This window comes from Lactuca sativa, chromosome 5 (assembly GCF_002870075.4).
Source record: "Lactuca sativa cultivar Salinas chromosome 5, Lsat_Salinas_v11, whole genome shotgun sequence".
In the NCBI taxonomy this organism is placed as follows: Eukaryota; Viridiplantae; Streptophyta; class Magnoliopsida; order Asterales; family Asteraceae; genus Lactuca; species Lactuca sativa.
Window position 1 is genome coordinate 221,034,907 of NC_056627.2, and position 21,392 is coordinate 221,056,298.

Here is a 21,392-nt window from a genome sequence, read left to right on the forward strand (position 1 = left end):
TATGCTATAATTTGTGGCATCCACCAAGCACCATGGCATATAACATATGCTAGATTTTGTTCATTTAAGTTGACTAGCCATTTTTCGAAGCTACGGCCTATGAAGACTCAATACAGCAAGCCACGGTGAACACCACGTAAGTTTAAAATCCACTTTAATGGTCTAAGGAAACATATTTAAAAAAAAAAATAAAAAAAATAAAAAAAAAAAAGTTTAGTATATGTAAGTTCACTTTAATGGTGATAAAACATAATCAATAAACTATAAACCATGTATCAATTAACCCAGTTAAGTTTCTTCACAAGAAAGTCAAAGAAATGCCTGAAAGATAAAAGTTACACCACTCACCAATTTGAGAAAATGCAACTTCACTCAATCGACTAAAACAAATACTCAGACAACTTCTCTTCATCAACATTCTCCGCGAGTGCATGTGAAGGGGTAGAATCGTCTTTTTACATGCCCCCGACCCAATGAGAATACTATTAGCATTAGTTTTTCTCAAACCAACGCCTCTGAGCTACATAAACCATTTCACTCAGGAAAAATAACGAGGTTCACACCGGTTCATCCGTTTCTTGTGACTCAGTAACAATTTCAGATTGAGTTTCACCAACCGAGTCAACCGGGACCGACTTGTTATTTTCCTCACCACCATGAGTAATTACAGATGGAGATTCCACTGAGTCAACCGGGGACACAGGATAACCTGCGGGGAAACCGAAACCGTTTATCGCGATAGGGTAGCCTTCGGGTGAAACCAGGTAACCATGCGGGACCCACGATTGACTCGGTATGAACTCGGCTGCATGTGGGTTCATGATTCGCGGGTCATGGAATGCGGGTTTAGTCCGTGGGACTCGGGAAAGACGTGGACCGTATGGGACCCGCGCGGTTGCTGACTGATGTGGCGATCTACGTGTCGGGTTGACCGTCAACATAGTGGGGATGATGACAGGTGGCGGTAATATTCCTCCTTGATCTTTTAAAGATGGATTAAACGGAGGTGCAGCTGCTGATAACTTCTTTGTCATCTCTTTTCCATCATTTCTAATTTTTTCATCTTTTTCCGATTCCAAAGCTTCCAAACCTTCATTCTCTGGTTTCCCAGAATCGGAATCAGATTCCGGGATAACTTCGGTTTCTTCCTTCTTTTCATCAATCGTTTTTTCCTTTTCCTTTTCTTTTTCCTTTTCCTGTTCTGAAGATGGAATAACTTCTTTCTCGGGTTTTTCGATGTTTTCGGTTTCGGTTTCGGTTTTGATCGCCGGAGAAGGTTGCTCCGGCGACTTCTCCGCCACCGTTACCGCCTTGACGATGGTGCCAGGTGGAGCTAAGGCGACTTCTTTATACGAGAAGAGTTTTCCGGCTTCTTTGACACTGATGGAACGTATAGCCGGACTTAAAGGAGTTGATTTTGGGCTGAAGCTTGCGCTTTTAACGAACTTCTTGGCGGCAGTAGGTGGAGGTCCGGCAGAAGTACCGGATTCAACAGTGGTGGTTCTCGGGGATGTGAAATTAGCGGGTTTTGGTCGATACTTTGTGTTTAGTTTTGCAAGATTTGGTTTTTTAGAAGTTGAAGATTTACGAGCTGCTTTAGAAATAGCTTCTTGCCATCCTTCATCTGAGTTGTCCACTTCTATAATATCATCAATCATTTGTTGTTCCTTTTCAATCAAATCTGGTTTTGTATCCTGTTGTTCAGATTTAATCTCTTTATGTGGAACAGAAGGTTTTGGTGATGATACTTCTTCTGTTAATGGAACCTCATTGACTATGGATTCCTCATTTTGTTCTGGCTTTACTTTAAGCTAGAAAATTGTAAAAAAAATGAATAAATAATTTGATTATTCTTCATAAGACATGAAATTACAAGAGGGAAGAAAAAGTTACCAGTTTTGCACGAGTTTGTTTCTTTTGGGCTTTCATATCTGCATCTGGGGCTATATAATCGAGTAAATCTGATACACTGATTCAAGAATTACAAAAACAAATGAACAGACTCATTTAGACATTAGAATTAGTTCTAGACAGAAGGGTAAAACAGTAATTTATTCTCCACCTCAAATGGCCTTTGCTAGATATAGATGCATCAGGTTTTGGGGTACCATGGCGTGCAGCTTCTTGTTGTTCAAGAGCCTTGGATTCAAAGTATTCAAGCCATGCAGCTGCATCCTACAATATCTTACATGCTAAGTAAAAAAAAAAACTAAAAAATATCTATTTACTTATTTAGTGTTTTTATTGTATGTTTTAAGTTATAAAATACCTGAGTACGAAGATCTTCAAGTCCAAGTTTAGACTGAAGAATCTGCAGAGTAGTCTGTTCATGCTGAACACTCAAGGAGTATGCTTCCATTAAAGAGAGAGCAATTGCTATAGCATGATAGCTAGCAGCAGTCTGACAAAAAGATGAATATTAGTTAAAACATGAGAGAGAGAGAGAGAGAGAGAGAGAAAGAGAGAGGGAGATTACTTGAATGTGATCAGCTCCAAGAAGCCTTTGATTACACTTGAGAGCTTCATGAAGGTATCTAAGGGCAATATGGACATTTCCTAAACCTTCTTCCATCATTGCAACATTGATATAAGTAGCAGCAGTATTCGGATGAGAAGGTCCACATGTTATATGTAAAAGATACAATGCACGATTCACATACCTTTAAAAAAAAAAAAAAATAGACACACAGTTAGTTAAACATGATCAATCTTATAATTTTAAAAAAAAAATGAAAGTAGAAAGAAATGTACTTTAGAGCTAGCTCTGTGTGTTGGAGTCTATAGTAGAAAACAGCTAAATCACCATAACTTTTCATAGTATCTGGATGATCAAGTCCAAGCTCCCTCTCATTAATATCCAAAGCTTTTTGCTGATAGATAGTAGCCTAAAGCATTCACATAGTTAATATCAATCTTAATTAGATTTATATATAACTATCTTTTAAAAAAAAAAAAAGGAAAAAGAAATGAGTTTAAATATACATATATATATATATATATATAGATATATATATATATATATATATATATATATATATATATATATATATATATATATATATATTTACCTGATTAAAGTCACCAGTGTGATAGAGCACTACAGCCAAAAGACTATATGCTCCTGCAGTCATTCGATGATAAGGACCACAGACATATACAAATTTTGCAAGTGCCTACATGAAATTTTGTTCAAATAACATAAAATATTACAACACAATTAATATAAGTATAAAAAAAGGGAGATCAATAATTTAATATGTTACCTTAGTTCCATAGTTAACAGCATCCTCCAGCTTTCCTTTATCCAAAGATGTTTTAGATGACTCCAAAAGTGTACGTCCATCAGCAGATGAACATGCAACATGCTGTAACAAAATATTTCACATGTTAAATCCTCCATACTTAGCAATAGGAAAAAGTAAAAAGTCATATATATATATATATATATATATATATATATATATATATATATATATATATATATATATTACCTTATATATAGGAACCATGCTAATTATATCTGTTTTCACGAAAGGAGATTCAGAATCCATATCATAGTCTCTAGGAACAAGCTCAAGACCAACCTAATGACAAAAATAAAAAATAAAAAAAAAAAAAGTAACAAAATTAATATTTCATGAAGAAAAAATGTTGTAAAAGAGAGATTATTAAACTTACCTTGTGTGAAAGGCCTCGAAGAAGGGAAAACTTACGAAGATTTTCAGTGTGAGATTCGGTTTTCCATTGAAATGAAAATCTCTTTGATAAAAAGCATTCAATCCACTTCCATTTGAAGTCATTGTTATTTCCTAACAATATATTTAAGCATGATGCTATTGTCACAGATAAATCTGTAATATTGTCAACTGATGAAATAACTGATTGTAAGATATGTTTGTAAGCTCGAACAACCATTTCATGGATACAGAGTGATTGAACATGAGGAAGCTTGTCTGCAAGTTCAACCTAAAACAAATAATTTTATGTCATTGTTATTGACTTATTTCTAGCCAATAATAATAATAATAAAATAATAAAATTACCACTCGCCCTAAGGAGCACATTCGCAAACCCCTTGTGTGCATAAAATCAGTCAGAGTTCTTCCATCAACAGGTGAAAGTTCAAGTGAACCAAAATCAGCCACCTAATGAAATATCAAATGACACCTATCAATCATTTTTGGTAAAATAAAATAAGAGAATGATAATTGATAATTGAAAATTGATATTCTTCTCATAAATTCAATAATGTAAATCAACTAACCAACTTTGGGAGAGCAGTATCTTCATAGTACTTATGTGCCATTTGAATTAACTCATCAGGTGACTACAAAAATAAATGAAATTTTCAAATTAGACCAAAACAATAAAGAGATTTTAACTTCCATCAAGCAAGAACAATCTGTAAATTTTGTATTAGGAAAGGACCATTTTTGTAATTTTTTAAAACGTGCGGACCGTTTTTGTGAAAAAAATATTAACATTGACCTTTTCTATAAATTACTGGGACCGTTTTCGCAATTTATTTTCTATGTAGGGACATTATGTAACTTTTGTAAGTTTGTTATTAGGAAGGGGCATTTATGAATTTTTTTTAAACATATGATGCACCAATATAATTCTGCACAGGGACCTATTCGGTAAATTACATGGACCGTTCTCGTAATATATTTTCTATGTAGGGACCAAACATGTCAACCCTGCAAAAATGCCAATATACAAAAGGTAAAAGAATGGAAAACGTCGATGTTTAAATTTGAGGGGGTAAAACTAACATTTTACAACGTACAGGGGTGGAAAGTGGCATTCGACAAAGTAACAGAGTGGGAAGTGTGAACATACGAAAATATAGGGACCAAATCTTCCAACATAAGAAATTTTGTGGCCAAAGTTTGAAATAAGAAAGTTTTCAGGCCAAAGTTTAAGGTTATTCGTGGCCAAAGTCTAAAATAACAAACTTTTGTGGCCAAAAAACAATAAAAATATACTACTCATAAGCTCTTTTGTTTTAATATACATAATAATTCAACCTTAATAACAAAACGATAAACCATTATACATTTTGTTTTATTGATCAAAAAGAAAACCAATTTTCCTACAATGTAGTTTCTCCATTTTACCAATTTACCCTTTTGAATTATTATTATTTTTCCTAGAATAAAACAGAAAGTAAACCAACCTTAAGGTGGAGACCAGTATCTGATTCTTTAAGGCGCAAATAGGCTTCTTCAGGAAGCAGTTTTCTCCACATTATTTCCTTTTCTTCTTCATCCACCTTTTTCATCTCTTCAATATCATCTGATTTATTGTTTGTTGTAATTTCCTGTTCAATTTTGTTGCTTTTATCATCAGATTTTTTCTTAATTTCCTTCAGTAATCCCTTTCCTAGACCCTTAACAGCTGATTTTGGTTCTACTTTAGCTTTAGATTCTGATTTTCCAGAAGCTTGGTTTTGTAAATGTTGCATCCAACATGCTCCAAGTTCCCATCTGATAGATTTTAAGTTTCTAGAATCTTCTTCTTCTTCATCATCCTGCATTTTCTGCAGACTTTCCTCCATTACTTTCCTCACCAAAAGCTTTGCAGATTGCAAATCTTCAACATCTGCACCCTGAACTCTTTGTATTGGTGTAGATGATGACTTGTGTAATAGCATTCTCAAACTGATAAATAATGAAAAAAGAAATTAGCAAAACCCAAAAATCAAATCAAACCTAATTTCATTTTTTTTTAAAAGAAGCATTTTTTGACATACCTATTGACATTCAAAGCATTAGCACCTCCTTCAGGTTGATCTTCAATTTCAATGTCTTGAGGAATCGATTTTACATCAAATTTTACTTCAGCTTCAACTTTCACAACAGCTGTATATCCACAGTGTCTAACAACCACTATGCCTAGAGTAGAAGTATCCTTCATGAATCATGACAACAATATCATTAATCAGAAAAAAAAAATGTCAAAAAAACAATTTCTACAATATATAATTGAAGGGTTAAATCTTAAATGCACTAACATGAACTGTAGTGCTCTCATCTGCTGTTATGCCTTTAAGCAAGTTTCTTTTAGAATCCAACTTTGTGTTTGCATCTGAGAGATCTTTTGTAACCCTAATAAGCAAATCTCCAACTTTCTCCTCGTGTAAAACTGATTTGGTGGAACTTTTTGAGGAAAAACTGCTACTTTCAGCAAGATTTTTAATGGCAGAAACTGCTTTTAACACTGATATGTCGACAAATAGGGAGTGAAGTAGAAAAGCTTTCCTATCTCTAACTTGTCTTTCTTCTTGAGTTTTACAAGGCATTGTTGCTAGAATTGAAAACTCTTTTGCCCATTGTCTATCGTCATATTTACCATCTCGCCCTTGTCCACCACCATTCCCTCCCCAATTTTCATCTTCTACAGGAAGTGGTGGAAAAAGTGAGGGATTATCAACAACAATTGGAGGAACAATCCATGTGTTTGCTCTAAAACCATATGGGAGATTTCCAAACTGAGACAAGAATACAAGATAAAGATATTTTCACAATGGAAAGTTGCTTAAAGTTTTGGTGGCAAAGTGTAAATTTGACTTACTTTGTTGTGGTCTATGAATGCTTTCATGAGAGCTTTGTATGCCTGCAATTTAAGACATTGAATCAACATTATAACAATGAGAGCTTTGTAGTCTTAATACACCTCTCTATAGTAGCTTAATTTAAGCCATTGAAGCCAAAATATGCAAACAATGAATGAATCATGGTGACACATGTCAAATAAGTAAGATGTTACTTACACCATTAAAGATTCGGCTTATTTGCTGCAGTAGACCAACTAAAGAATGAGTCAAAAGAATACGTTTTCCAGCTGGATAGAACCCTTTCTTAGAAGCAACAATTGTCATTGGTTTTCCACTAGAAATTCTTACCTGAAAAGGGAAGTAGATATCAGTGGAATTCACTTTAGTGGTTCATATAGGCATTATGAGCTTTAACATGTCTAGAGAACATTAGTATCCATATTTAGTGAGAGCAAGTATACAATGAGATGCTCACATCAATTTGGAAGAAATCATCGTTTGTTTTATCTTCAAGGAAGGGTCGAGTAGATCTCCTGATATCTGAGAAACAAGTATGTTAGATATAAACTCTTTGACTTTCATAAAATAAGATCAAGAATAGTTCATCCATCACAAAGGAAAGATATACAATTTGAGATCTGAGCCAAATAAGTTACTTACTAGTTTCAGTTCATTATGTAATGCCATGTTTGACTTTATGCAAATTTAGGGAAAAAATGACTATATAAACATTAACATTCGTTCAAGAAATTATATGATTTTTCCATTCTTTTCTTAAACCTTCAGATGTGTTCATCTCTTTCGGTACATTAATGGCATAAAGAATTATATTTAACGTGAAAATGCATTCATTAGACGTTAATAGACTGATCAAATCAATATAAAGCGTCAAAAATCAAAATCAAACCAATGCATATCTTTTTATGGAAGAAATGGAGCGGGTAAACAGAGACCAACTAATTTTAAAGAAGAAAGTAACTAGAAATTAGCTTTGATGACATAATAGAAGAGAAATAGGGGAAAATATAGATAATTTTGCAGAAAGGGGAAGAGAAAAACATTTACTATTTAGCTTGAATGAAAAAATAGGACATACATTGGATGGGTGGTGTGAGATGAGAGAACGAGAAGAAGTCGTAGAACTGCCCAAGCCTCGGCGGCGGGTAAATCTCCGCCATGGGGTCACGGTCACCCTTGTCAGACTGATCGGAACTGATAGAAACTTCCGTTTCCGGGGATTTGGCCCCACTACTCGACTTTTTATCCTGACCGATCTCTCCATCGCTCGAATCTGGTCTGTTAGTTGTCGCTCGACTGGAGGTGGAGGCGGCATTCTTCGGAGGAGTAGACGAACCACCGAAAGCGGTGGTGCAGGCGACGATATCCAGCAATCGTCTGATGTGTGCGATGGCGAGTTCTTCGGTGTAATCCTCTGCAAAGTATTTTTTATGGTATTTCCATTTTAACCCCTTAAAGTTTAAAAGAGTTGACAATTAAGCCCAAAGTAATTTGAGTTAAGTGATTACCTTCAACGACCGTTAAGTGACATGGTTTTAGAGAGGCTGTTTCAACGGTATCTTTTAGCCTGGGTCCACGCACCTGTTAAAAAATCAGAACTTTATTTATACGAAAATACAATAATAATAAAAATTTTGTATTTTTTTTCACCTTGTTAAGATAATATTTTGATAAAAAAAAATAATGATATTACTTTAAGTTACTTCAAATTGTAACTGGGGTTAACTGAAATCTAACAAGCATTTCAGACCACAATATGTAAGAGCAAACAAATTATCTTTTTAAGAACAAAGCATTTTGTGAGGTTCCATATATTATGTAATAGTGTGTGCTCAATCATACTACACTAAGTGTAAATTAAAAAAAATATCAAATATCAAAATTTAAAAAATAAATATTTTTTAAAATAAAATTTTGAAATAACGAATAAAAAACATATTAATTGCAATTTATTATCATATTTACTATATTTAATACTTTACATATATACACGTAAATATTATGTGACTTTAATTTTAAAAATTGAAAAATCTAAAAAATGATATGTGGATTTTATTTTATTTTAAAAATATCACAAAATGACAAGTGTTAAAACTTATGAGAGATTGACATGTGCAAAATTGATCTTCATTTATTATAGTAGATAAGGTTGAGTTAAGACTTGAAATTTCCGATCTGAATCCGTATCATTTATGTTAATATGGAATGATATTCGATATCAATCCTAATAACAAAATTATTGATAATATAAATTCAATGTAGGTTGAGTTTCTATCTATCTTGGTACTTGGGATTCTAATGTACCGAAATAGATGAAACTATTTAAAAAGAATGTAATGTGGACCCATACAAAACAACTATATTTTCCAATATTTTAAGCATTTAATGCTCTTGCTAATTAAAGACAAATAAATATACATGCTAAAGATTAAATCATCTTATATGAAATGAAAATATTTTTAAAATGCATATTATAATTAATTGATTTATAACTTGGCTTAAGTTCAAAACCCCGAGCATATTGTTGTCCATTAAATAATTTATCAAATTAGTTTGATTAAAAACTATTTGAGATGGCTTGTTGATAAAAGCTCATAAGATTTTTTCCATTAGTTTTACAAATATAGATTTATACAGTAGCTTCTAATTATATATCAAAATGGTTTTTATATCATTTTATATTTGTTATATGGCTATTGGCTAGTTTAACAAATTATCATTACTTTATCAGCTATCAAATTAGTTTATCTAGCAAAAACGAGTTTTTTAGATCAAGCAAAATATTAACTATATCAATTTTTACAAAGGTTTGGTTAAAAAAATAAATTAATGTTGTTTCACACATGTGATGTATACTTCTACAAAAGTAAATCTAAAAAAACAATAGATTTTTCTGAAAATGTTTTTCAAATCTATATTAAACAGTTATTCTAACATATAAAATTTTAAAATAGATTATTAATCTCATATTTAATTGTTATAAATTTTGTAATTTATAACTATAATAAATTCAACTCTATATAATAAAAAGGAAAATCTGGAATTCTAAAACACTTTTTATTCACAGGAAACTTTCATAAGTATGAAATAAAACTCTCAAATAGTATCATAAAATAAACTTACTAAACCTTTATTTGGACTATATCCTTAGTTTTTTGCAAACCATCACCACCAATTTTGTGGTTATCTTTTTTAAATGATTATAGAATACAATTAAAATCGGAAGTACATATAGCAAGAGGTAGCATCAATGTGGTTGGCTTTGGTTTGAAATAGGTAGAAATGACAAAATTGTTAATCTGATATGAATTTTGATACGGAACACAGAGATGATCTCACAAAAGCTTTTTGGGCAAGTGGGAGAAAGGCAAATGGGACCAAAAGAGATCAATTAAAACGAACATAACTTTTGATCTATAAAGAATTTGAAATGTGTGAGATATCGATGGAAAGGATCGATGGGCCAAAGCACTTGATCGGTTGACAAAGTCGACCTGCCTTATAATCGACCATCAAATTTCACTTTTTAGGCCCACAAATCCTAATTTTACCTAATTTCCGCATAATTTCCTTTTTTTTTACTTTATTCTATGTTAATGACAAAATATCTGTTTTCATTATTTTCTAAAAAAAATTCTCTTGTTTAGGAGGTTAGTTAATAGAATTTATTGTTGATTTTAGTTTTTCAAATTTGGTCATACCTACCAAATTTAGTATCGTCCTTTAGTTATTTGTAAGCATTTATTATTGTTTTTGTTCCACATTAAATTCAATATAAAATAAATGGTCTTAAATATGACACGACACAAAAAATTAAACGTGTAAGGTAGTGTAAGGTAATAGTTGAAAATTTCAAAATCGAAAATGTCTCATTTATATGCAATATTTTTATTCTTTAGATAAATTGGTCACATCTAAACAAAGGCATATATACAAGAAAAAAGTTTGGGTTGAATCGATTTGTAATGTGGAAATAACTTAATTACATAAGTCAATATTTCATTTTCAATTTTCGTTTCCCTCTCATACTCCACATGATCACTCGACCACTTAATGCTCCCGTTGCCTTGAACATTTGCATACTTAACTCTTAATTTTTTTCACTTTGTCATCTAAACTAACTATGAATTTCGTAACTCTGCCCCTAAGTCCTATTATTTCTAGTTTCTCAATTTTGTTTTCCTTTTTGTTTTCTAAACTCTTACTCTTTCAACTTGTCTAATGTTTTCAACCCAATATGAAATAATATATTTACAATGTCTAAAATCTAACAAGCTACTAGGCACAAACTCGACATGAAAAAATAAACGGATTGTCACGATATATGGGAACCACAAAAATCATTGAAAAAACTTATGACAATATCTTTTAAATTAAGAGGTTTTATGAAGGAAAAAAAATGTTTTGAATGAAAAAAAAAATTGTCATCTAATGTTTTTTTGAATGAACTCTTTTAGGTGAAAATCTCTCAAAAAATATATATCGTGGATGCTGTAAGATTACCATTTTGATAATAGATTTTTATTATTTAATGTTAATGAAAATTTGATATAGCAAAAAAATATTCAAGAGCAGTTAATATTAAGGATGCTCTTATAGACAGGGGTGTATGGAGAAATAAAAATTCAACCAATAACTGAATAAACATAATTGAAAATTGAACTGTTTTGAAAAACTAAAAACTTGATTTTTGGTTTTTTGTTTTTAGAGAAACTAATTATTTTCCTAATTTGATTTGGTTATTATATATAGGGCTAGGTTTTTGTGTTTTTTATATTTATTGTGAGTTAAAATGTTCCAATAGAAATTTAGTAAAAATCAAATAATTATTTAATTAAATAAAGATATATATTAAATAATTTTCATAATTGTATGTATATTAAATGATATCCATAATTGTAATTCTCTTTTTTATGGAAACTAAATTCGTCATTAATGTCAACAACATTCTTTCAGAATGAATTCGTATCTAAGTTTTCATGTATGGATTCGTGTTTTGTTTATGAAACCACTCACTTAAAATACAACAAGTTTGCATGAAATATGAAGAACGAGAGTATATTCTATTAGAATACACTCTCATTTTGTTAGAATATACTTTCATTCTATTAGAATACACTCTCATTTTGTTAGAATATACTTTCATTCTAATAGAATACACTCTCGTTCTCCATGTTCTTGGCAACTCTGTTGTATTTTGAATGAGTGGGTAACAAAATAAAATATGAACCCATACATGAAAAACTAGATGCGAATTCATTCTGAAAGAATATTATTTCTGATATTAATAACGAATTTAATTAGTTTCCATAAAAAATGAATTATTATTATGATACCATTTGATATACATATGGAAATCATTTAATATCTATTTTTATTTAATTAAATAAAAATTTAATTTTTTACTAAATTTTTATTGGTGCATTCTAGCATACAATAGATATGAGAAACATTTGAACCTCTCTTTCTCTCTCTCTCTCTCTCTCTATATATATATATATATATATATATATATATATATATATATATATATATATAAGCAATTGATCGAGTATATTGATAATAAGTATAACTGACATGATCTTTATTGAAAGGTAAATAATAAATATATTTGTTTACACGTTCTTGTATTTATCCTGGTAGATTATTATAGCTAAGGACATGTTTTTTTTTTTTTTTCAAATTCAGTCATCTAAACCGCAAATCAAGCAAATATGACTGCGGTTTCGTTGAATGGATTGTGGAATTGTGGCATATTTACAGTTTCGTGGCATATTAGCTCATTATATTTAAACCAAAAAAAAATAATCTAACCTCATTTAACATTAAAATTTTACTAAAATTCTCTATGATGATAGAAGGCCGAGGTTCCAAATAATAATGTTGTAAGTAATCTTATATATAACTTTCTTGTTTGTTTTTATTATGTATGTTGAAATGTAGTAATATTTTATATGTTTTTTTGTCCAAAATTCAAATATATATATATATATATATATATATATATATATATATATATATATATATATATATATATATATATATATATATATATATGAAACCGCAAATAGTATGGCCATGCGCAAAATGTACATTAATGACTTGTACATTCGAAAATGGTCATGTTATATATGATTTCGTTAATATTTTGTTATGTACGGTTTCATCCATATATGGTATCCTATAATCTTTTGTATGAATTTGTAGTCTCTCTCTCTCTCTCTCTCTCTATATATATATATATATATATATATATATATATATATATATATATATATATATATATATATAAGTATGTTCATGCGAAAACATAAATATCTTACGAAAACATGAAAGTAGATTTTATCTTATAAAAATGAAACACATGTACTATAAAAAATAAATTTATTAGCAATAAATTAAAGATAGTAAGTTTACATTGGATGATGTGATGATAATATAGATTTAAAGACGGTTTTATTAATTTTTTTTCACGTCTTTAATCATTTTTTTTAAATTCATATTTTCATAATAAAAATGTTAAAAATCATACTTTGTTAATATGAAACAATTTCTCATCTATCATCGATTATCATCATGTATTTCAAAGTTTGGATAAATTGTTTTCCAAAATATAATGTTGAGGTGACATAATATTATAGGTTTTTCTTGTTTTCACGTTTTAACAAATTATTTGCGTTTTCGTATGAACCCTCCCATATATATATATATATATATATATATATATATATATATATATATATATATATATATATATATATATATATATATATATATATATATATATATATATAAAGTTGTTTACTTTTTTTTAATCCAAGAAGTTTTTCTTACTTTATACACGAAAACGTAGATGGCTTATGCCATCTGCTCTTTGGGGTATGAACTAAATGAAACCGGATTTTTTTTATATATCAAATATGAAACCAAAGATGCTCGACAATTCTGTAGATGGCTCGATGAAGCTGAAAGTGTGTTTGACTGTTATGTGGTTTCGGTGGCTAGTGTTGAAAAAACTTAATATTCGACTATTTTATAGAAAATAATTAAGAAAAATGGATTAGATTTGTTACATTTTCTCCTGTTATTTTTGTTAAGCTTTACAAACATGATTAATAAATAAAGCGAAAAAACAAAAATAAAAACCAAAAGTCCAGCCATAAAAACAAAAAATTAATCGTAGGCTTAAAAAACCAAAACTTAATCTCAACTTAAAAATAACCCGACAGCTTAGTTTTTTTCTAAAATAAAAGGCCGAACCTTTTGATCTAGTTTTAATTTAGTCAAAATTGATCCCCTAATTAAAGATGCTTTAGATCAAACATTACTTAATTTATGCGCCGCTCAAAAAATTAAAAAAATTAAAAAAAAAAAACTTAATTTATGAAAATATTAAGTAATAAAACCTAATTATATGTCAAAAAGGATGTGTAATTGGGGGAGAAAATTAAGTGCTAATTTATGGTACCTCATGTGACAAGGAGTAACTGGTCAAGTGGCATGCCTCCACGTGGACCGCTAAAAGCTTCCTAACATCTAAGATCTTGTCCGTAGATATTCCCTGTTGTCAATCGAAATGAGAAAAATAACGTCAACCCTACAATACATTTCCTACACCCATCCACACCAGATAATTTCACTATAATGTTTACCTTTAGCGTCACTTGGGATTCCTCCGGCGTCTCTATACCTATTTCTATAACCGTTGGTAATACTATTCAAATGGAAAAAGATATACAAATATTAGAAAATAGTATCCACATCAAAAAAAAAAAAAAAAAAAAATTGATAAGGGCTTAAGTCAATACGTTTTAAAATCCATATAAAAAATTAATAGCGAAACATTAACAATGTTTTGTTAAATGTTGTTAAGAATACAGTTTAACAAGATTTAACGAAATAAACTTTTGCTTGCACATGAGATTATTAGATGTGCAAGAATGTTAATTATCAAGAATTATATAAAAATCACATAACTTAAATGCATAATAATAATGATAAGGCAATATTAACCATGCGTCTTTTACCTTGACATGGTAATCTTTAGTTCACGTAAATATAATGTAGGCATGTTTTATGGCAGCTAACACACTATTTGAACTAACATTTTCATGATGCATACTATTATTTAAATTTAAGAGTAAATTACATTAATGGTTCCTATGGTTTAGGGTAATTTACGCGTTTGGTCTCTAACTTATTTTTTTAACTCGGAAGGTCCCTACTGTTTGTTTTTATTACACGCTTGGTCCAAGTCTTACCTAAAAAACTATTTTGTCCTCAATTTTTAAAAATATTTAAATAAATACACCGCAACCCTACCCCCTCACCTTATATTATCTATCCTATGGGCAAGTTCATCAACTGGCACCACAGAATGTAAATCACAATGTCCAACCACAGTAAAAATGATATTTATGCTTGAATATGATGTATTTTTTATGGATTCTAGAACTCATATCTAGACATATTCTAAAATTATGTTTGTAGGAATATATATATATATATATATATATATATATATATATATATATATATATATATATATATATATTTTGAGAAAAGAATATTATAACCAAATAACCAATATATGCAATAAGTACAAAAATTCATATAGAAAATTAAAACGCGCCTCTAGGATTATATGAAAAATGTATTACCTAGAATGCCATTTATTTTATCTATCGATTAAATTAATTATAATATAGAACACGACATTGTCTACTTGTGGTTACTGGTTACTTAAAGCATCAATGCATATATAATATAATCAGTGGTTAAAAGATGGTCGAATGCATAGCTGACATTCAATTAATTAAACTCTAACATGTTATACCAATGTTCAATAAATACGAATTTCAATTGCCTGATAACTATTGAATGAGAAAAAAGAATTTTTTTTTAATATTTAACGATTAACAAATGAATGGTTTTTATGAAAAAAAATGTTACATTAAATTTTTGTAAAATTTAGTGCATTATAGAAAAAAGAAATAATAAAGTTATATGAAAAATGAACTGTAGAAAAAAGAAATAATTAAGTTATACTAAAAATGAAATGGTTATATGACAATTAATTAACTACACAAGTTCAATATATTGTGGATGTTATTAGATTAATATCATCTAATTGAGAAAGATCATATTCGTTGCACCAATTTGAAAACTGAAATGCATATGTAAGCTTTTTAGCCACATTAAAATGCTATAATGATGAGATTCATGATCGATGGTAATTTTTCAGAAAACTACACTCTAATTCCAATCTATGGCTATCAATCAACAATCATCAGCCATTGTTCTTTCCTTCATGAACTAACGTCATTTACTTCCGAAAAAAAAAATCTTTGAATGCATTTCATTTTCAAACTTATCCCAACATAAATTTCAAGAAACAAACACTAAAAAAGCTTCACACACAAAGAAAAAGAGACTACCCATCGTACCTTTCTCTTCCTTCTTCTTCTTCTCGCCCTTAGCCTTATGAGGTTTTCCTTTAGCAGCTTTCGGAGCCATGTTAAAAACCAATTCAAGTTCACACAACGAGCAGAATTCGGATTAAATTCGTTAAACATTCATAAAATCCATCACCCACATCCCTAAAATCAGTATAATTCAATCTCAGCAACTTTCAGCAATCAAGAAACCAAAATTCAATGAAGAGAATGAGAATATGACAGAGATTTCAAATGGAGGAAAGCGATACTTGAGATAATAATTAAGAAGAGAGTGAAGTAGGTTGAGTAAATGTGATAGTAGGAGGTGTATGTGGGATTGGTATTTGGTGGGAGAGATTTGCCGATGAGGAAATGAAATTAGGATTTAGGAGATGGCGGAGGAAGGATAGGATAAGGTAAAGCGGTTTTATACTGGTTCGCTCCTTTTAGAAGATGCAGTACAGGGCTCATTTACAAGTTACAAGTGAAGATGGCTGGCGATTTTAGGCCTCTAGTTTTAGTCTCATTTGTTTATGATAAATTAACATATATAATTTAGTATATAATTTAATTAAGTGTAAGTTACGTTTTGGTCTATGTGGTATATATTTTCTTCCGGTTTGGTCATAATTTTGAAAATTTGTCACCACTATCCTTTTGATTGGTAATCTATCAGTTTTGGTCCCTACTTGAGTTACCACCAAGGCCCTTCTCTTAAATACTTATTAAATGACAAAAATGCCAATGCTTTAGTATTTTCTGATTTTGTATTATTATTATTATTATTATTATTATTATTATTATTATTATTATTATTATTGGCCTCACTCATGATCATTTTCCATTATATACCATCACCATTTTCATCATTTTTCACACTGTCATATACCACCACCAACAATATCATTTTCACAACCTACAACTCAAAACTAGATCTAGCTAAAATGTAAAATTGGAATGGACCAAACCTGGAATCCATAAATCAGAATTATAACGAAAGTATCGTAGAATATCAAATCATAAAATTGCTAATGAGTGTGTAAAGTCACGCCTTTAGAATCCCACGAACTGATAATGTGCATGAAAACATTTAATTCACAACTATAGACTAAAACTTAGTGAGTTCTTCAAAATATCACACATAGTACATGTGACATCCTTAATTTTCACGGTCTGAAAAGACCTTTTATTTATGCTTATTTTAAAACAAAGTATTCTTTATAAGTGCAAAATTTATCTCATAAAAAAGTATTTCCGAAGAAATATTTTTCATTGATTATTAAAACTCGAGATGCATAATCGATACAAAACATAAGCATAAACATAGTCATTACAAGCCTTACATTAACGTATTATACTAATGGCCAAAACTTATCGAATCTTTCAGTGGATTGTACCTTTGTACCGTTACCTATAATACAAAATAACTTAGTGTGTTAGGCTTGGGAGCTTGGTGAGCACATCGGGTTTTCAACCTACAATATTGTAATTATATATTTTTCACAATAAACAAATAACCCGATTACTTATTCTCGTTATTCTCACTCCTTGATCCTATGATGATGATATCGTTGGACCTATCCCAAAGGATTTATGTGAGTAGACAACACTACTGTGGGGAATCCGCAACAATAAGTGTCAATAAGGCAACCTTGAGGGCGATAGAGTAATCGAATGAAAATTTTTCATTTTTTCCCTGAAAAATATGATCATTAACACCTACAAGTGGCAACATGCTAGTGCTCCACCAGACTATTAGAATAGTCAGTGGTTGTAATTTATACTATGTTAGATGATTGGTCTTGATAGTAAAAATAGTACAAAGCATGGCCTTTCACCATTATTTTATTTTCTCAAAACCCTTCACTAGCCAATACAAATTTAAATAAGATAAAATAATTTATATAGTAAAGTCATAACATATTATTCCATATAACACATATATTGTCACACCCTCGGACATCGACGGAAATGCCAAGGTGCGTGACGTAAATCAGTGGTCATAGTTATTAAACATACATTGAGCAGTGCAAATATAATCTTCTATTATTACCAAAATAGAACTTACATTGACAATGATTATTGCTAAACCACAACACACGCCTAACAATTTGGCGTTTACAAAAGATATACTACAATAACAAAAATTCTTCTATGCAAACTCTTCCGATCTACCAATAAATCTAAGAATACATACATTAAGATACATCAACAAAAATTGTTGGTATGCTCTACAGGTTTTGACACTAAGTGTTTTTATAACCAAAAGTGTTTTATAAGATTTATCTGGTTGACCAATTTTTATAAATACATACTTTTCAATCAAAGGCATAAAATAATTGAGTTATAAAAATGTATTTGGACTTATTTTAGAAATATCGTTTGCTCAAATTCAAAAGTATAAAATTGGCAAAATACATATAAGTAAGCCAGACTTATATCAAATTCTATGGTTCTCATGACCAAAATGCAATTTTATATATGGATTTTTAATACCAACTAATGTAAAATAAGATATATCACCCTTTGTGAAAACATAAAACATACAAACAATTTTATAGTTTATATGTAAAACTCATAGATCTTGAGTTTATAAAAACTTATAAGGTTGTGTCATAGCGTTTATTAAATGTTATCTTACTTAATTTGGGAACCGGTATCTAAACAGTGGAACAAACTCCTCCCATACAAATATAGTGTTTTCGTACAAAAACAAAGGGTTATTATTATGTGTAAGTTAATAAACCTCATCCAATTGTGTTATGATATTAATTAAGTGTTATATGACTTAATTTCTAGTATTGATATCTTTCATTTTGAGTCACAAACTATCCCACTACAGAGTCCTTTTCAGCTAGTATAAGTGAACAAAAACCCTGTATAAACCCAATATCGATTCTATACCGTAACAAAACAAATATGGGATCTATAATAAGCTCATAACCGAACAGCGACACCTCTACATCAACATTAAAAAGGGGCATGCTAAAATTCCACAACACAAACATGGGAGTGCTAAAAGGTCCACACCAACGCTTTATCAAATTCGTGGAGTAATAGTGTAGAAACGTCAACGCCAAACTCATCTCGTCAAGCGATGGTTGTAGCTAGCAACATGTGGGCGAGATGCCAACCCATATAGATAAGCGTCGTCGATTGAAAATTGTAAAAGAGGGGTCGTATGAACTCACATTTATAATATATTAGATTGTAGCTAGCAACATGCAGGGACAATTTTGATCAAACAATGCAACTAGAGGGGCTGTTTTACATTCTGAAACAAAAGATGGGCTATTTTTGTTATTTATTTAACCAAAAGGGACTGGTTTTGTAATAAGTTAAATTAAAAGAGTTGTTTTGGTCTTTTAAATGAAAGGATGGGGCTGATTTAATTTAAATATACAAATAGAGAGGCTGGTATTGCCAAATGACACAGACAATGGAGACATCGGTCCTCTTCTGATCGGAAAAGAAGAAGACGAACGTAAACAAACAGAAAAGGGTCCTACAAACATAAGCCAGGGGGAAGGATCTTCGATCCTTGACTGATTGAAGGAGAATAAGGAAACACAAATGGAAAGTAGCGATAGGGGAGCTCTGGTAGTCAAGCATATCATAAGGAGAGAGAAGGACCATCAACCACCTTCACTGGCGAGCGTTTTCCTTCGTTTATTTGCTTTGTCACAGACAACAACACATGAATGGGAGGAGGAGCAAAACAATATTGTCGATCTTTTGGGAGGGGTTAGGGGTGTCAAAAAAACTCGAACCCGATTAACCCGACCCGACCCTAACCCGAATAAGGTAATTAGGGTCGGGTTCAATAAGGTTAGAATTCCAAATCGGGTTATTCGGGTTAACCCAACAAACCCGATTTGTAGTTAGGGTCGGGTTTAGGGTTGATTTTTACAAAAAAATTGGGTTTCGGGTCAACCCGAATAACCTGGTTAGTAATTCACAACCTTTACATATTCCATCGCTCTCTACTTGAACAGTACAAAAGACTACAAACCCTTTGAAAATGTAAGTTTTTGTGACTCTAGAAGCATACGAGGGTCAAGTAACTCCCATTGGTGAAGTTGAAGTGCAAAATGATATAAAATCTCAAAAGTAATGGAGCAGCTGAGAAAGTAAAGATTTTATTTGATGGTTATTTCTACTTTAAACTAACTATAAACATGAATAAACTACATGGTGTTGATCGTTAACTAGAGATTAAAAGTTCATATATTTAATATTTATAATGGGAAAACTCTTTTAGCTATTGTGGTATGCATGCTTTCTCATATGTTGTAATAACCATGAGGACCATGATCTTTTATTTTTAATTTATTTCAATTCGTATGCATTCTTGATGTTAAGAAAAGAGTAAAAAAATGGTTTGAGTTTATATCAGATTGCACTCTTGAAAAAACCATATATATTATGTTTAAATCAAGTGTTTAGTCTATTAACCCAACAAACCCGACCCTATTAACCCGAAACCCGACCAACCCATACCTTAATAGGGTCGGGTGTCAGGTTAAATTATTTTTTTGTGAAAACCCGACTAACCCGACCCGATTAACCCGAAACCCGATTAACAGCCCTAGGAGGGGTGATTTGGCTGCTCCGATCGATGGGAAAGAATGAGGTAGGGAGAGGGAGTCGACCTTCCGACGACGATTTGCAAATGAAAGGAAGCGTAGGCCATCACCGCTGTCTATAGTGGTGAGGGAGGCTGCTCTGACAGCTTTCTTGTTGTTTCTTCTTTCTGATATGGTAGTACACACACAAAAGAAAAGCAGCAGCAGGGGGTGTTTGTGGGGTGTTACAGGTGTAGTATCATGACAGGAGAGGGAGGAGGGAATACCACAACCGGCTGCTCTCCGGCTTCCTTTTCTTCGTTGGGGTAGTAAGAAACTAGATGGAGAGTGATAAATGAATTCTAGAGGGAAATGAGTGTGAGGGAAGCTTTTTGAGTGTACAATTGATCTAGAATCGTATGTGATCTGATCTCAACAGATTTGAGTAGATTTTAACATGATTTTGGTTGTACAAAATTATATTTTTGAAAGATATTATAGATTACTTTGCAAGATATACATACACATGTATGTATTTCGAGATTTTGGAAAAGATTTTGTGCATTCATACCATTTCATTACATTTTTTGAAAGTGCCTACTTATTGTCTCGGTCTTGGTGATTCCAGAAATGTAGACGGAGTTCAATTCCGATATATGGAACTCCAGGAAACAACATTTAAAATTTCGCGATTAATTGTTTTAGATTCAACAGTTTTTGTGATTCCGTTTTTGCTCGAGATTAAAAATGTCATAAAATTAAATAAATAATAAAGCATAGTATAAGTTTAAAAATGTGTTCAAAAAAATTTTC

The 21,392-nt window shown here is 30.9% G+C and overlaps 1 protein-coding gene across 1 annotated transcript; it reads right to left on the reverse strand.

Annotated features, from left to right (window-relative positions):
• Positions 1-257: 257 nt before the first annotated feature.
• LOC111920687 (protein REDUCED CHLOROPLAST COVERAGE 2) lies at positions 258-16,509 on the reverse strand. Its single transcript, XM_042902729.2, has 24 exons — positions 16,284-16,509; positions 16,024-16,176; positions 14,230-14,291; positions 14,046-14,138; positions 8,086-8,158; positions 7,656-7,991; positions 7,035-7,099; positions 6,776-6,907; positions 6,577-6,618; positions 6,017-6,493; positions 5,756-5,913; positions 5,180-5,663; positions 4,265-4,327; positions 4,044-4,145; positions 3,679-3,966; positions 3,492-3,584; positions 3,264-3,365; positions 3,069-3,173; positions 2,752-2,885; positions 2,477-2,660; positions 2,270-2,401; positions 2,063-2,175; positions 1,894-1,969; positions 258-1,811 (listed from the first exon to the last, which is right to left on the reverse strand). Exons 2-24 carry the CDS (start codon positions 16,091-16,093, stop codon positions 558-560), a joined length of 4,638 nt encoding a protein of 1,545 aa, XP_042758663.1. The 5' UTR covers positions 16,094-16,176; positions 16,284-16,509; the 3' UTR covers positions 258-557.
• Between the last annotated feature and the right edge of the window lie 4,883 nt (positions 16,510-21,392).

What these genes read in the sequence shown, in the direction of transcription:
- LOC111920687 (XM_042902729.2), bottom strand. Translation starts at nt 16,093, where the DNA reads ATGGCTCCGAAAGCTGCTAAAGGAAAACCTCATAAGGCTAAGGGCGAG. An exon ending in CATTCATAGACCACAACAAA is followed by an intron (nt 6,494 to 6,576) that starts GTAAGTCAAATT and finishes TTCTTGTCTCAG; the next exon opens with TTTGGAAATCTCCCATATGG. An exon ending in TGTGCTCCTTAGGGCGAGTG is followed by an intron (nt 3,967 to 4,043) that starts GTAATTTTATTA and finishes TATTTGTTTTAG; the next exon opens with GTTGAACTTGCAGACAAGCT.